Source organism: Schistosoma mansoni, chromosome 1 (genome assembly GCF_000237925.1).
Source record: "Schistosoma mansoni strain Puerto Rico chromosome 1, complete genome".
NCBI classification, from domain to species: domain Eukaryota; kingdom Metazoa; phylum Platyhelminthes; class Trematoda; order Strigeidida; family Schistosomatidae; genus Schistosoma; species Schistosoma mansoni.
Genome location: NC_031495.1, coordinates 49,381,779 through 49,400,658, shown reverse-complemented (window position 1 = coordinate 49,400,658; position 18,880 = coordinate 49,381,779). Strand labels below are relative to the sequence as shown.

At 33.5% G+C, this 18,880-nt stretch overlaps 1 protein-coding gene across 1 annotated transcript in view; it reads left to right on the top strand.

The window, feature by feature from the left end:
* Nucleotides 1-2,046: 2,046 nt before the first annotated feature.
* The window catches only part of Smp_196250 (putative supervillin), a gene marked incomplete at both ends in the record, with an annotated part of 71,268 nt that continues 54,434 nt past the window's right edge, over nt 2,047-18,880 (top strand). Inside the window, 4 exons of the mRNA XM_018794704.1 lie at nt 2,047-2,087; nt 2,583-3,199; nt 3,740-5,765; nt 16,827-17,014. Of these exons, the coding sequence (XP_018649090.1) occupies nt 2,047-2,087; nt 2,583-3,199; nt 3,740-5,765; nt 16,827-17,014 (2,872 nt within the window). The remainder of the gene's footprint in view (nt 2,088-2,582; nt 3,200-3,739; nt 5,766-16,826; nt 17,015-18,880) is intronic.

Sequence of the window (18,880 nt, the reverse complement as noted above, 5' to 3'; positions counted from 1 at the left end):
AATATTAAAAAAAGATTTACCAGAGTTTTGACATTTTTAAACTTCACTCTCCACTTATAACAATCGATATGATTAAGTACTAACCCCTTCTTTTAATTCTATGTTGTGAACGGTTAGTTAATATCAGTGGTTTGAAAATGACCATGTTATCATATTCAGTTCTCTTTTTACTACGAGGATGCCACTAGAATGTAGCAGCCTTAACATTCATAACACATTTTTAAGGTAACTATTTCTTATTCATATAAATGATAAGCACTCATCTTATTCTCATCATTGACTGGTCAATTAATTTAGTCATATTGTTTGGTTACCATTATGGTGTATGCTACTTATGCTGACAGACATAAGTAATATATAGCAGCAAGTGAAATGCCTGCCAGCAGAAGACTGAAATGAAGAGTAAAGGAAGCAAATCGGAGGGCGCTAAGATGACACAGAATTAGAGTAATAATGGAGAATGTAAAGGACAACGCAATGGAGATGTGCAAACAATGTATTTAACGTATGATTTCCATATTTTGTTGAGCCTCAGAAAAATTAATTTTCCCCGTCTGAGATCTCGTACACAATACCATCATATTAGAATTCCCTGTTCATACAGTGAGTTACCAGCTGATTGATGGTCAGTAAAAATAAATCTATGAAAAATAAAGCTTTTGAAGCTGTAATTCAAGAAAGTATGGTGCCTAGTGATTTTATTCCCCTTTTTTAAGCTGATTAGTCTAGTTAATCTAAATGATCTATTTCTGTGTGTTACATATTGCTAGCAACCAGGATATCTCTGATTAGGCCTTTTGTAACTTGTGCAAAGAAAGATTGTACGCTTTTCAGAAACACACCTGAATAAACTATGCGATTAATAAACATAATGATATATTAAAACACACAAAAGTTGATAACTTGTTGAAATATCTAGATAGCAGGATCAGGTAGACCAGATATTCACGCAGGCCACCAAGTTTGATTGTAATGTTGACTTTGATAGTTTCTCAGTTTTTTATAAAAAAATATCTGAGTATTGTATTGAATAATCCTCTTAATATGAGTGAATACTTAGCTTAATGAATATGTTCACGATATATTTCAAACTATTTGATTATCTATAATTTAGTGTTTACGTGAATGCTTCAATTTCTTACAACATACCATCATGTGTATTTATTATTATAAAATGTTTCATATACCTTTTTATCATTTACAGTTGATTATACTCTAACCACCATCTTAACTCAACATAGTGCAGGCAGTGTCGAGTCATCTAGACTAGTGAACACATTGCAACTTGATAGATAGCATTCGATCTGCACTAAAAAGGACTTGACACACATGACATTGATCACCACCCAGTGATCAATCAATTGTGATTTAAAAAATATTCTATTTATATGAATAAAATAAATATCTACCGTTCATAATTCTACTTATAACTAATAACTTCTTACAGTTGTACAATTTTCAGAATAAATTTGCTCTGGGTGACATGGCTGAGAATCGATCACAATGACGTAGGTGTGTACACTCTTTATCTTTCCTTAAACCTTGAGATTAAAATTGCTTCATATCTGTCTTCCTTCCTATACTGTTTCCCATTCTCCATCTGCGTACATTTATTTTTAACTTAGTTACTGTAAGATTCTTAGTTTGAAGTCGATTACTGTTTGATTGATTGGTATTAGGTTAGCAACTAATTTATCAGTGTAACTAAAAATCAAGTGATTTATTTATGTAGGAACCATTCATAAATGAATAAGTTCTCATGACATTTCCATTATGGATCGAATAATAAATATAAAGACTACTTTTTATATTTACATGGTATTACTTTGCTGAGAATATCTTACTTTCTATATATATTCAGTGAAATGTGTAAGTAAATATCATTAGCTGATATGGATAAATGTCAAGAAGTCATGTGAATATTTACACCAGAGATATACTAAAAAGGAAAAAAAAACTGTTCGTACACCAAGCGAATCGAATAACCATTATTATTCTTGCTGTTTTTATTACTTTAGGTTGGACCGTATTCGTTGTTCCCTCTCTATGTTCTTAGATCGACCCTACAGGAAGTTTTGGATGCTGATGTATCTTGTAAACTAGGGTAAAACAACTGTTTGGGTATATTTCAATTTTCAGTAGTTCTCTGAATGATTTCAGATTATGAAGCAAAAATCATTATCACATGGTTGGTTTATTTGTGGATTGAATCGTTGAGTTAAACATACGTAAATAGTTTAGAAATAATGATTTCCGCTAAAACACTTTGTGAGTAATGCATTTTTATGAAACATCTAAAAAGAATAGTGTTAGTGTGTCTTTTCATAAATCATTATTTGTGTATACTCATGTGAACTGTGATTAGAAAGTGTTGTTTTAGGAAACAAGAATATGGATGTTTATTTTTGAATTAATAAGTTAGAAGGAAATAAAAACGATTCGATGATTATGCAGCTCATCTCTGGTTTATTCAGCCGTAATTTCACTGAGATCAGAACAAAGGGGTTCCTTTGAAAACTACAGATTACTCTGTTATAGTTTATGAAGAAATTGATATATTTTTAATACTTTTTTCTGCCTAGATTTCGACAAATCATCCAACCACATGAGCACAACTTTTCTGTTCCGTCATTTGGATATGATTTTCGAAATGCTTTCAAAACGAATGAGAAAAACACAATTCAACAACAGTCGCCTACTGATACAACTTCAGAATTAAAAAAAACTATGAAACTGGCCTTAGCAACAGTTAACCAACCAAGACCTATAAATTCTGTTATTGCCAAGACTGGTCCATCAGTAGATCAAACAGCTGATTTCACATATGCTTCAAGACCTCAACTTAAAGATATGCACAAGGAACTACGAACAAGTAGTCTAAGACGGCAAAATTTTAATGAAAGACAGGTAAAACTGACTGAAGGTTCAGTGTCTGATACCCCATCAACAAAATCATCGATTTATAGACCAGGTTCAATGTACTTACCAAAATCAAAAAATGACCACGGTTTTACTGAACAAAATATGAATTCTGAACGAGCTGGGCTATCACAACCACCAGAGTCTAAACAACTGAATAGCAATACAGGATATGCAGTTGGTACAGAAGGTCAATTTGTTCATTCCTCGTTGCAAAGAACTTCGTCTTTAGGCAGAAATTCACACAAATCCGTACCTGCTTCTAACCCAGTATTGCAATGTAAGTAACATCTTAAAATTTCATCCGTTTGTTCTGCTAGGAAAAATTGTATAAAATGGTCAAACAACCAATTGTAACGTTCATTAGCTGTTTCAATAATTTAGTTAAAATACCTAGTGTTCCAAAACGTGATGGGACATAGGGATTTTTTTTATTAAGTCCTGAAAAAATTTGTAGACTTTGTTTCAGAACTGTATAACCTGAGTAATATATATAAAATACTTCAGGATAAAAGACATTCTGTATTGCGAAGTTCAATGAAGTTACTCGTAATCGATATAACTAAATAATACTTCTTGTGTCCTAGTGTAATTTGAGGCAGATTTAAAACTTGAGAGTACTAAGAGTTTTGAGTCCGAGAATGTTATTTGTTAGTATGAATCAAGACAATTCCTAACAGTCGTTTTTGAACATCAATACTTATATAACACATCAATAAATCAACCTTGGTTTCATGATTACTAACGTTTTTTTGTAAGCTTTGATTTCCCATTACACTGGTTTACATTCTGTCTTTTGTATTAAATAAATAAATTACAGACTCTGGACTCCCTGGTATTTCTGAAAACTCAACTGTTAATGAACAATTTAAACCTGATTTACAATATTCACACCAAATGACAACCCAAATGGATTATCCGCAATGGCTTCACCATCAGCAACAACGTCTACAGCCATCACAGCCACAAGAAACAATAAATCAACCAATTCAACAGATTCACTCTCTACATTCTAGTGGGTGGACTTTTCCACAGAATACTGTGGCTTCATCTCAGGTTCACTCATCGGCCCCGAATAACCAAACGAGTTGCTATAACTCATCTTCATATAATCCCGCTAATAATGTAGGCGAATTTATGTTTACTGTTCCTCCAACAGTCGCAAATATTGGAGATACTAGCAGCCAACCAGGTGTTATTCCACAAAGTTATATCCTTACTCCTGATATAGCTTCTTTTCCTTACTCACAGACTTCAGAAAGAGTTAGTGGTCCATCAACGCAGCCAGTCCACCAGTCTCAGTTATTACCTGGTACCACTGTTCTTCAGCCGCAAGTCGCCATAGTTACAGTTGACCCAGAAATTTTGAAGGCTATCCTTTCCGGTGCATTCAATACACAAGCTCTTTTTCAGTCGGTAAATATGAGCTCTAGTAGTAAACCAGGTATAAATATGACATCTTCCATCAATTTGCCAACGCGAAAACCAGATAATTCGAACACTGACTCAGTTCCTTTGTCAGTTACAAGAACGTACTGCCAACCTTCAGAACCTCAAAATGTTGTGGTCCCTGAATCAAGTATTTCCTCCGACACAAAGAAAGAAGATAAAAGTTTACAAAACTTGTGTTGTCCGAATGATACAGAAAGCCGAAGCTTACCATTTTCCTACAATAAAACTGAAGACAAATCCAATGGCAATCAAGAGCCGATCGGATACTCAAACGGTTTACAACCCATACAGAACTCTTCAAGCGATAAACCACAGAAATCAGCACCTAGAATTGGAAATCCTCCAAGAACACTTAGGTTTTTAGACAAATCAGAGTCATGTGAACCTGGTAGCCAAATGGAAGATAGTCATCACAGTGGACTGACTGGTGGGCGAGAGCCTAGAAAACTTAAACCATCCAGTTTTATCTTCCGATCCCGAAAAGCATCAACAGATGAATCACCCAATCTTCGCAAAAATGAGACAAATGAATATTTAGGGAAATCGAAAGCTGATAACAATGACACGGTTGATCAACGTCAAGAAGTTTCTTCAATAAGCGCTTATTATGAACAACTGAAACGTCGGAACTCCAGACCACTCAGCGCGTGCAAATTAACAGCCGCAACACAGTTTCAACCACCTGCAGACCCATCTTTACTCAAAACGTCTGAATTCTCTTCTAATTTTGAAAGTAGCCCTGTGAATTGTCGGTCAGCTCATCAGTTGACGAGAGGTTATACTGTTGCATCAAGCAAACCAGATCATGCCGGTTTATCAACCGGATTTTCTAAAGAAGGAACACATTTAAGAGAGACTGATCCATCCATAATGACTGTGGCTGAACGTGCAAAGCAATGGCTGTTAGCACAATCAAGTGGTTATCGTGAAACACAACGTTACTCTACCTCTGGTTTCATTGATCAAGATTTAGTTGACTGTCAAGACTTAGTACCAGTTGAAGATAGAGTAAAAATGTTTGATATTGGTGCATCTTTAGGCCAACAAACCGAAAAAAGTCCAGAAGTGAAATCAGAACTACAAGAACTTTGTAAAAAAAAGCAAGTGAAGTTCGGTGAAAATAATCTACAAAAACCAGATTCTTCTCCTAAGTCTACTAACTTGACAAACAAATCAGTCACTTCTGTAACTCTTCAGAATTTAAGGCCAAATCATGTAAATCCAAGAAGACCTCATTCTAGCGTAAACTTACATAGAATCAAGCAAGAATCTGTACAAACGGGAGTGATCCAACCAGCAATTAAAACTTCCCAAGGTGTAAACATTGTCAATTCAAGTTTAAAAATTGCTCCAGTCAAAGGAGTACAACAATCAAACGGAGATGAATTAACCAGGTGAGCTATTCATATTTTTTTACTGTTTTAATCACATCAACTTCCAAACTTAGATACCTAATAACATACAATAGTAGTGAAATCCTACCACAATTAATGCACTAAGCTGACAGATTATTAAACACAAAAAACATAATCGCTTGAAAGATATGAGTTTTTAATGATAACTAACTGATCAAAAGCTTGTTATCAAAAAACCTCATCCCTAAAAATGGTTCGACAGAAATTAAATCATTTGGTGTCAACATTTGTTGTTTTCGGATTTTATCGATCTTCCATTATAGCACAATATTTATATAAGTGAATGACTATATGGGAGGGTGTTTCAGCTAACTTCATAAACACGAAAACCTAAGTAGTAGCTTAATTGATAGTACGATGGTAATGAAAAAGACAATACTTATTTTGTTCAAACAACTTGGACAAAACATTCGGTTAGTGAAAAGTTATTGAAATCTGTTTGTTTTTCAGACTTGAATGGATAACCATTTAAGTTACAGATTAGGCTAATCCTTCATGATAGTTTACAATCAGACTTTTATCATATCTTCCAAAAGTACTGGTACGTGTATTGCTTTGAAACCCATAGGGTTGGGAGGTTATTAGAGGGGCAGTGATATTGTTCAATCTGATTATTGATTAGTCCTCTCTATGGCTGTAGAACCAGTGATCTTCTTTTGTACCAATGAACAACGATTATGATCCTAACATCGAGCTACTTTCAACCTACTGTCCAATCGAAATTAGCCAGCAACCTCTATTATGTATGCAAGAAGAATGAACCCCCAAGGTAAGTAGACATGCTGTGTTTTGTTACGACGAACTAAGAGTAGTTGCTGCTAAATTGTTTCATTGAAATACTTGAAAATAATTTAAGTTGCTCCGATTTTTATCAGATTGAGACTAGTGTAGAAATATTATTAAATCATGCTTATAATACCTAATTCATGAGTTAAAATGAAAAGAATTGTAGCTTACTGTTGTGAGGTTGTTCATAACAAAGTATCCAGGAAGGCCTAATAGCCTATAATATAAAACATTTTCATGGTTGGCTAATTTAAAAAACTAAAGCTGACAACATTTCTTCCATTCAATCAAATTGTAGATGATAGTACTGATTATTGAAATGTAAAAATATCATTATACATAACGATTATTTACAACTCAATTAAATCTTTCACTATTGCCCTTACATGTAGCTTAGTTACTAATAATAAAAGTATATGTTTTTCAGTTCACATTTTTAGTGAATGCTTAATTCACTGTAGTGTTTTGTAATGCCTAACTCAGGTCATTCAATCACTAACCTACTGTTAATGAATAATTTTGAAATTTACATTTCTGACAAAATAACTGAATATTTTAGCTATTTTACACCAACGCTGATAAAAATAAAATACTGATGTTTTAAATGCATTTATATATAATTCTCACCAGCCAATAGTTCACCCGTCAAATTTTAGTTATCAGTATTGAAAAATTGTCCATCAAGGAATCCATGAAAGTTATTTATCAGTTAAGGTCGGGTCAAATGTCTGTTTAACAGGAAAGTCAATTGTTTACTAGATCATTTTCTTATTGATACTATTTCTGCTGGTATTTTGGACAAAATTTCAACTTAGCGCTTAGTCAAAGTGTAATTGTTCCATTACTTGTTAAGCATATTTACAAAACACTTTGGTGATCTAACTATTTTCAGGGTACTGACTAATCAGTGTTAGGTGAATAAAAAATAATCACCAGGTAGTCGTGAGTTATATGAATCCGTGTCATTAGATCTTAAAATAGGAGACATATCATCCCCCTCAAGACTAAGTTATTTTCACTAATTATTCATTCATCAGTGCTCACTATAACGTTATCAAGTTTCTGATTTAACTAGGAGACTCATAGAAGTAGCAAAAATTAGACAAAATATCATTGGTTTAACATTCTGCTACCATTTAATGTTTGCAGTTTACTCCTTAATTCATCACATTTCTTTTATCAACATAATTATGTGGACTTTATTGATAAGTGAAATATATTTTCACTCTGAATTAATTCAATTAATTCGGTAGAAATCTCTGAACACAATAAATTTATATGTGAAGGGGGTTTTGTGGAAATTTTAGTAATTTTATATAGCTGAGATCATGAGTCAATTGAAGCTAGATCACCATGGAAATCCTGGAAGCACTGGACTGCCGTTTCGTCCCATTGTGGGACTCCTCAACAGTGCGCATCCACGATTCTGCCTCGCGAGATTCGAACCCAGGCCTATCAGTCTCGCGCGCGAGCACTTAACCGATAGACCACTGAACCGGCATCCAACGGTGTTAATGTCTAACTTCAACCAATCAACCAGAAATGCTACCTATCATTAGGTTATCTGTCTGATACTTGATGCTGTTTAATAATTTATCTATAATCTATTCAGAATAAATGACCATTCGAAATCACTAAAACAGAGTTTTACAATTCAACCAGTAAATATGATCTATTAAGTAGTATCGGAATGACAATGAAAAATTTTAATACAAGTAATGCTTCTGTTTATTATATTTTCCATTTCCACTTAATTATGTTGGACTGAAACTTGAATATGAAACTAATATCTCGAAATTTCAAACATTTTGTTAGTTTGATTTCATACCCGACAGGTTGGGGAAACTTAATTTTAGGAGAAATATTCAGTAATTTACTATAAGGAAGATTTTTAAAATTACACTCCAGTAATACTAAAAGTAAATGGCTGACATAAAATCTTGTATAAGGATTCATTTTTTTTGAATACCTGGTATATGATGTTCTGAAATATTTGGTAGCTATAAGAGAAGGATCACACTTATAATCAGTTTAAATTCAGGTATTCTTTCTTATTGCATATTCAACGTCTGTTAATTGAATTATATACTTTTTACATGCTGTGGACCAATCATACAAAATCTAACTCAACGATCAGAACATACAGAAGGTTTCGAATAAATTGAGTATTGAGTAATATGTTTGTAATATACCAATAAGTAGAAAATCTAATTTTCTACATACAGAAGGTTTGTTAAGGGAAGCTGTGTAAAACCGTTTTTTGATTATAATGAATGCTTCACACATCCTTCTAAATTTGTTTGTAACAATTTACCTTCTTGAGGTTTTTGATCTCTTGATCAATTTGTTTACTTTATATCTATCATATACTTATCAATCACAATATAAATCTATTAACTAATGTCTGAATATAAAATTGTGGAGAGAATTAACTATGGCTCTTCAAATATCTGAAAACGTTCAAAAGATTGTTTAACATGTATTCTTTAAATCGGATACAAACAACACCAAGTGAATTTGAACTTCACCCCATTGCACAAGCAGGTGGCTATAAGGACTCAGTAGCTAATTGGATAACACGATGGCGTTCGAAGCGAACAGTACTGCATTGGAGTCCCAAAGTGAACATGAACTCTTAGATGCAGATACTTCCAGCTGACGGGTCCCAAATAGGACGAAACGCTCTTCTTGGATTCTACTGCTAGCCACTATTCATCTGTGCTCATAAAACAAAAGAATGTTTTATTTTAAACTGAAGAAGATATTTCAAATGATCTGGGCTAGATAATATTGATGGCGATGATGATGACATTGGTCGTGGTAGATCTCAATTGATTTTTCACTATGCAACTCATAAATTAATTTTAATTCTTTTCGGAAATAAAATTTATACTTACATATACTTACATATTGTATATTGAATTTTGTTTTACTAAACTATGCCACTACAATAACATAAATTTGCACAAGTATATTGAATGACTATAGAGTATTGTGAACTTTTTTTTCCGAAAAATCAAACTTTTTTCTTCTTAAATTCTGTATGGTACTACTACTACTAATAATAATAAGTGAATTCCATAAAACTATAGAAATATAAATTTTAGCAATAATATATGTACACACAAGGGTTCTTTTTTGAAAAAATGAAATTCTCTTATGTAATTCATTTATTTATGCTATTGAAGTATACACAATGATGAAAGTACATTTTATAAGTAATATATATATTTAAGTAAACTGTGAATAATCAAATGATTTATGTGAATGAAAGAACAACTAATGAATTCACGTGTTAACGAGATTAATTAATAATAGTACAATTGAACTTATTAGAAATAATATTCATGATAATTAATTGCTTAACAGAAGCAATATGTTCTGTTTTAATTAATAATTTACAATGTATCAGTTACTTACTTACGCCTGTTACTCCCAATGAAGCATAGGCCGCCGACTAGCGTTCTCCAATTCACTCTGTCCTGGGTCTTCCTTTCTAGTTCTATTCAGTTGTTGTTCATTCTTCTCATGTTTGTCTCCATTTCTCGGAGTGATATGTTCTTTGATCTTCCTCTTCTCCTTTGGCCTTCAGGATTCTATGTGAGGACTTACCTTGTGACGCAGTTGGGTGCTTTCCTCAATGTGTGTCCTATCCACTTCCAGCGCTTCTTCCTAATTTATTTGTCCGCTGAAATCACGTTTGTTCTCTCCCACAGTAGGTCATTACTGATAGTGTCCGGCCAACGGATCCAAAGTATTTTACGTAAACAAATATACCAGTAATTTACTTTAAAGAATGAACTAGAAAACCCTCTGTAAAAATTATTACTTACTTTAAAAATTAAATCTCAAAGAACGATCTAATAGTTCAAAGGTGAATGATTCATCCAGTAATATGTGTTGTGAATACAACTCATTTAAACAATAATGATATGAGAAACACTTTATTGTATTGTTTTGTTATTTATTCTTCTTTTTTCTTCCGTGCTTTTATAAAACTATTTTTAGATTGATCATGACTTTTCGAAGAATCTACCTTAATCTCGACTGTAATTTAGTGTCTGAACTAGGAGACGAATTGATTGGAAAAACAAAGACTATATTATAAGAACTTGACAATTATTTTAATATGACTAGATTCAGCCTTACATATGTGTGTATTAATCGATGTACAGTACTTCACTAGTCTTTAACTGAGTTGTGAAACGTTGAGTGTTGCTATTTACTTAAAAATTCTTACCAGTGAACTACATAGCTCAATACTAAAAACAACTCAGCTAGTAATTGACTAAAATAAATTATAGAAAACAGAATCCTTGTAGCTCTTAAGATAAGTTCTGCTATTGTTATTTGTAAAGATTTGTATTTTTGAGTAGCCGAACTTCAGAACTTCACCTTATTCATTTGTTATATGAGGACTCCATATCAACCGATTCTACAAACCGATTACACTTTCAACACTGGCTAGAAATAAAATATAAGATGGACGTATCCGAGCATTAAGGACACATCAACTCAATGTGTTAGTGTTTTATCTACCGCCAATAAACTCACTTGTCGATAGAGACTGATAAAACGACGTAAAAAAAGTCCCGACAAATATTAATAGGTACTATATTCTGTGGACATCAGCACTGGTGAGAAATTACATCCAGCTGACGTATTATAACATGAAAAAAGCATCCATCTTGAATCAGCTGCAAACCTTAAATTTGCTAAACATGATATCACATTAAGTTTTTGTGTTTTCTGTGTTTGTTTTTATTTTATATTTGTTTTCCAGCTGATCCAACTACAAGGAAATCATTCTAGATTTTCAATAAGTTATGCAGAAAAGTTATCATCTATTAGAATAGGTTCTTGTTATTCTTATAAAGTGAATACATAATTAATCAGCTTCATATTAATTATTATCATCATTTGTTAGTAGACAGTTTAAATTAACAGTATAACATCATGTTGTTCTGTTGGACTCATATACAAAGGTTTTTTCTTTATTTTAGGTTGAAGTGAAATCTGATTTATTCAGTATTCAAAAATTAACTTTTGAATATATTTTAGGTATTCTAAAATAAAAGAACTTGATTCTTAAACGGTACTATTTTAACATTTCCTAGCGGAACGCTGTGTGATGTCAGTTTGTAATACTTTAGGTATCCTTTGTGTACGAAATTAGTTCAATAGTTTTTAAACAAGCCCAGCCTCCATTTAGTGACTCTAGATAAACCATATCTCTATCTATGTGGTTTATATTAATTCTGTAGTAGATTTTCACACTAATTTTAAATGCGTGCATAACTATTGTAATATTTAGTTGTAGTTTGATATTGGTAGCGGGGATCTTTGAAACTATGTATGTCTTTACATTTAAGTACAAGGGAAACTGGAGAAAGAAGAATTCGTATAAAATAAATAGTTTTGGACAACATTATGATAGGGTCGCTGACTCAACATGGATTTTCAGATGTCATTGACGATAAGTTGAAGGAGAAATTTCTAATAAAGTAAAGTCATAACCAACGTCCGATATTAAACGGAAAATCAAGTGTACGGCTAAATCTACTAATTACTATAGTGAAACTACGAGGAGTCATGTAGTAGGATTTCACTCATTATACAAATTTTCTGGACATTTCCGATAAATTACAATCATTTAATTGTATTACATCTAAAAATCCTTATCTAATCATTATCTGTGTATTATACATTCATGCAAATCGTTCGAATTCGTTGCAACCGCCCAAAGTAGGTATTATTAAATTCATCACAAAAACCATAATCTATAATATACCCTAAAATTTGAATTAGCTAACCTTATAAAAAGATCGATAACAGTTCCCAATTGTATATCCAGTCTCTATGGTTGAAATATTAATCTACCAATCATTCGATTGGAATAAATTGATCCAGCTTCATAAAAATTCATGACAAAATCAAATTCTAACTATAGAACAAACTAATTATATTGGAAAGTATGGTATTTTTAACGATCAGTTATTAACTAAAGAATTTTGATTGAATACGGTCATGATAAAATTCATTCGATAAATTTCTAGTTCATTCATTGACAACCACTATGTATTATTATTATTATTAATAGTAATAATATCAATAATATTATAAGCAAAGATGGATAGTGGCTAGCAGTGGAATCCAGGAAGTACGTTTCGTCCTATTTAGGACTCGTCAGCTGGATGTACCTGCATCTCAGGGTTGATGCTCACTGTGGGACTCGAACCCAGTTGAAGTTGATGTACAGTGATGAATTCCATTCGATTGATTGTTCCACAATGATACGTAGAGTTGCGATTTGATCTGTGCACGATCTATCCTTACGAAATCCAGCTTGTTGATCTCGAAGTTGAGCGTCCACGGAATCCTTCATCCTGTTTAACAATACTCTGTTGAAGACTTTTCCTGGTATTGAGAGGAGAGTGATGCCCCTGTAGTTGTCGCACTTGCTCAGATCGCCTTTCTTTGGTATCTTGATGAGAAGTCCTTCTTTCCAGTCTGTTGGTACATGTTCTTCGTCCCAAATCTTACTGAAGAGGATGTGGAGTATCTTGGCAGTTGCTGTTACATTTGCTTTCAGTGCCTCTGCCGGGATGTTGTCTGGTCCCGCTGCTTTGCCACTCTTGATTTGTCTAATGGCCATGCTGATCTCTTCAATTGTTGGTGGGCCAATATCGATTGGGAGGTCTGTGGGTGCTGCTTCGATGTTGGGTGGGTTCAGTGGAGCTGGTCGATTCAAGAGTTCCTTGAAGTGTTCTACCCACCTGTTTCGTTGTTCTTCAATATCGTTGATTACTTTGCCTTCCTTGTTTTTCACTGGTCTTTCTGGTTGACGGTAATTTCCAGCAAGTTTCTTTGTTGCATCATACAGTTGTCTCATGTTTCCCTCTCTTGCAGCCTTTTCCGCTGTCATCGCTAAATCTTCCACATATTTACGTTTGTCGGTTCTGATGCTCCTCTTCACTTGCTTGTTTGCCTCTGTGTATTCGGCTTGTGCCTTGGCTTTTTCTGCTCTTGTTCGGCTGATATTGATTGCTACCTTCTTGTTCCTCCTTGCTTCAATTTTATCCAGTGTACCAACAGTGATCCATTCCTTATGATGGTGCTTCTTTTGGCCCAGAACCTCCTGACATGTTGAAACGATTGCCTCCTTGATACCTTTCCAGCTGCTCTCTATGGTGGTTCCCTCTCCATTGAGTAGGTCATGAAAGGCCTCGAACCTGTTGCTGAGGGCTATGTTAAATTCGTTGAGTTTGTCAGCATCTCGAAGAAAGGCCGTGTTAAACTTTTGTGATGTTGTCCGCGCCATTGTCCAGTGCTTCTTGAGTTTTAGTTTCATCTTGGCGACCAGCAAATGGTGATCGGATGCTATATCAGCTCCTCTTCTGGTTCTCACATCCTCCATCGTCCTCCTGAACTTTTTGTTGATGCAGACATGGTCGATTTGATTTTGTGTAGTGTGATCCGGTGAAATCCAAGTGGCTTTGTGTATGTTTTTGTGTGGGAATATGGTGCCACCTATGACCAGTTTATTGAAGGCACATAGGTTTGCAAATCTCTCACCGTTTTCGTTCCTTCCTCCCAGTCCATGTTGTCCCATGACGTCTTCGTATCCAGTGTTGTCCTTTCCAACCTTGGCATTGAAATCTCCCATTAGAATGGTCAGGTCCTTGGTTGGGCACTTCTCGAAGATTGACTGCAGCCTATCGTAGAATTGGTTTTTAGCGTCTTCATCGTAGTCGTTGGTCGGCGCATAGCATTGGATGATGTTCATTGTAATGCCCTCTCTCTTTGTTTTGAAGGAGGCTTTGATGATCCTCGGTCCATGAGATTCCCATCCTATAAGTGCATTTTGTGCTTTTCTAGACAGCATCAGTGCCACTCCTTGTGTATGTGGGGCATTTTCTTCTACATGACCGGAGTATAACAGAAGTTCCCCTGAAGACAGTCGTTGTTGTCCAACCTGCGTCCAATGTGTTTCACTGATTCCAAGCACTTCCAGGTTGTATTTCCTCATTTCCGCAGAAATTTGGAAGATTCTGCCGGTCTCCCACATTGTCCGGACATTCCATGTACCTATAAAAATTGTCGCTCTGGTTGTAAGAAGGTGCATCGGCCTCATGACTTCCGAAGGAACTCGGCTTTCATCATGAGACGTCATTTTTCCTTCTACTTCCAGGGCAGAGTTTGAATGGTTTGAATGATTTTTTCTGGTTAGCGTCTTTTTAGCGAGTTGATTTTCTACGGGATGGGGTCGCTAACCCCATGCCCAACCCTCCTCCTTTACCCGGGCTTGGGACCGGCAGTAGCCCCTGGAGGAGCTACAGGCGGAGTTCCATTTATACCTGTTTACCCTTTAAGTTGATTAGCTAAATAGATGAAAAGAGTTTTAGTCAATTTGTTTTGCTCAATCCACTAAAAACAGTATAGTGATTACGATGTATTGTATAGTAAAATATTCACAGTATAATAAGAAGACGAAGATTATCAGAACTGTGTGATATATATTAACGCAATACATTTCGAACAATCTGATCACACATATACTTGTTGACCAGATTATTCGAAATGTATTGCGCTAATACACCGCATAGTTCTGATAATCTTCGTCTTCTTATTACATTATCGAAATTTATCAAAGGGACTAATTGCTTTAAATTCACAGTATAGTAAAACAACCACAATTTTAGGGAGCTTAATTCAAATTAAATGGCAACAGTTTAATATTACAATTAATAAATAATCAATTTCGACAAACATGATAAATTAAGTCTTATACTTTTGATCTGTAAACTATTTTAACCTTCTATTCATTATATAATCAGATAGTGATAAATGAAATTTCTAAACATGTTCTTGGGAAAAATAGTTTTCTATTTTTATCTAGTAGACTACTATATCTGTTAGTTAGTTAATAAGTACTATTGTACAGTTTCAGTAGATGATTGAGGAAAACCTATCTTTGTAACACTTGGTTTGTATTCTTTTATAACATTCATATGTACTTATTAAGGAAACATTGTTTCAAGTAAGGAAAACTAATTTATACAATTCATTAAACTGTTTACCGGTTTCCCCCCTTTTAAATCACAGTTCAATTTACATAAAAGACTAGGTTTTTAACTGTTGCATCTCTACATCCCCCCCGTCAGCCAATTAACGTCGAACGTACATTATACTAATATATGGACTGATCTAGATTTGACCAGTAGATTTCGAATCAAACGATAGAACAGAGCACAAATGTGTCTCTTAGTGATCCAATCTGTTGACTGTCACCATAGGAAACTCCATTCACTTTATAAATTACACAACACAAAAGTTAAATCAAGTAAACACATTTAATAATATAACTCTCATCTAATTCAGTACACAGTAAACTATTACAACTTGAACTGGTTCAAATTATCTTGTCGTTGATATTTTCGAATTAAATCTGATCAGTCTCGGTTGGCATATGGGCATCCTATGAGAATCACCACGATATAGCCATTATGACACAAATTAATATAGACTAGATGGAATATGGTTAGCAGTAAAATCCAGAACGTGAGTTTTGTCCTCACAGGATGCTTATATACCAAGCAAGATTGATCAAATTTAGTTCCAAAATGTCAATAACGTGATAATACAAACCATTTTAAAATGAATTAAATCTCATACCCGTTGTACAAGTGAGCGGCTATCCGGGCTCAGTAACTAAGTGCATAAAGAGATGGTGTTCAAAGCAAACAGTACTGAGTTTGAGTCTCATGGTGAACACCAACTCTAGGATGCAGGTACATCCAGATGGTGATTTCCAAATGGGACGAAATGAGCATTTTGGATTCCACTACTAACCATATTCCATTTAGCCTATATAAACAACTGCAGTTTAAAACCTATTTTAAAATTATTTTTACCAATTTTAATCCGATCAAATTTCATGACCATGATAAAGTGTTGTATATAGGTTTCTGTGTTTATCTATCTATCTATCCACTCACCAATTACGTGTTAATCTATGTGCTCTCTACATGCAAACACACCAGTATGAGTGGAGACTTAATTTTATTGTAAAAGAATTTCACTAATTCAAACTATTTGTGATCAAAAATAAAATGTAAGTTTGCTATCCATGCATGTTGAAAATTGATTTTTTGTTTCACAGTTTTCACAATTTGAAAGAAAAAACAAAAACACAATGTTGACGACTATTTTTTAATACTATTGTTATTATTACTATTATTATTATAGATTAAGTTTAAACGAGAAACGAAGTTTATTTAGTCAACGATTTCAACAAGGACAACAAAGTTTAACAAATAAACCATTTAGTGTAACAACTGAACCGAAACGTGTAATACGTCGAAAAACTCAACCGATTACATTAGATGATTTAGCTAAAGCAAATCAACTTATTTTAGAAAAATATTATGGTAAACATCTGGGTAAGTAACATGATTGTTTAAATAATGAATTATTCTTAATGTTTTAAAATTGTTGTATATATTTTCGTGGTATCTATTTTGGGATCAATTTGATTATTATAACAAACTGACACTTACTAAAAAAAGATTAAGCACATGTTTTATTCAAGGTGTTAGGACTATACACATTATACACATACCAACTCATTTGTAATCTAAGGTCCATTAAGCTTCGATTTCCTTTAGATCACTAGATAGTAACCCTATGGTTTAAACTTTCAGCTGTAAACACTATGATATAAAAGGATATTCATCTATTGTTGTCATCTAATTATTAAACTACAAAACTGTTTGAAATAAGTTAAACAAAACCAGAAAGAATAAAAGTTAGTGTCCATAAGATAAGCAAAGTAAAATATACTAGAGAGAGAATTACAATTGACAAATATTAATAATATCATCTGAACTAAATATACTACATGGCCATATAGACTATATTGTACTAATGAACGCACATTGTGTTGTGTAATGAATTAACTGAATTCGGAGATTCAAACCCTCGATTAGCAACTAATTAGTCTTGTGATACTGTTACATCTAAGAGACAGATATTTTACGTTCATTCTAATGTAAAACTTTAGATACACACTGGCGAGATCTTCAGGAAATAGGTACAAGCATTCTCTGGTTTCCAATCATTAACTAAACTGTATGAACTTAAATAGTGATTAGATCACTGACAAGATCTGATCGAATGGTTGAAATAGATTAAATCATGAGTTATTAAATTTTTAACTCTTAGAAACTTCTAGTTTACGCAAGTTCGCTTCCTTATTAACTCTTTTTCAACCTTCATTATTAATTTTTACACTTCTCGTTGATTTCTGCCCTAACGACTCCCTTCAACTATGTTCGAATACATGAGCAACCCCTATGCTGAGTTATACTACATCTATTTGAAACAGTCATTCACGGTAATATATATATATATATAATTTTAAACACCAAGCAGGTCGGCTACATAAACTCATGCTTCTACCTAAATTAAATGATTTGCTTTGATAGGTGGTTTGCAAATAATAATTATATGTAAGAACAGCTTTTACTATTCAACAGTTATCCTAAGAGAAACCATTTTCAACCAGGGATCATATAACGATTATCTCTTTCGGTTTTGACCATAGAAAGTTGAGGATAGACACTGTCAAATAGATATGTACCATATAATTTCGAATGATTGGTCTGAAGATAAGTTTAAAGAAACCAGATCTAATTTTGATCATGTGTAATAGATTTATCGCTGATTTCAGTTTAAGAAGAAAACCGAACATAAGTTTGTCTGACAACAGTCAAATATCGGTATGTACGATTTAAAATACAAAAGGATGACGTAGTTGCCATCGATTTTTATTGTTCAATTGTTTGTTCAAAATGAAGTATTTTAGTGCCAATTCGTTTCTCTAACTAATTGTATATGACACAAATCACATAAACGATTTTGTGTATTTTGACATTTTAATGAATTTTTAAATACTCAAACAACCAAAGAGCATGATAACTAGCAGTTACCAAGTTATTTCAATATTAGTTTAATACCACTGTTTTCTACAAATTTCTTTGGTTGATCAAATAACTGAATTAATGCATAGATTAGTTAAAGTTATTACTTCTAATAGCGAACGGAAGCTTTCGTTAGTATTATCTCCTTATATAATATTGATTGTATGTACTCTAACAAAGATAATGTGGTACTTGAACATTCAAATGATATACGGAGGACCTAATATGAACCATCATAGTTCTAAGGCCTCTTGATGATTGCTTCCAATCACCTATTATCTAAACATTGTGAATACAACATCGAGGCATATAGAATGGTGACTACAT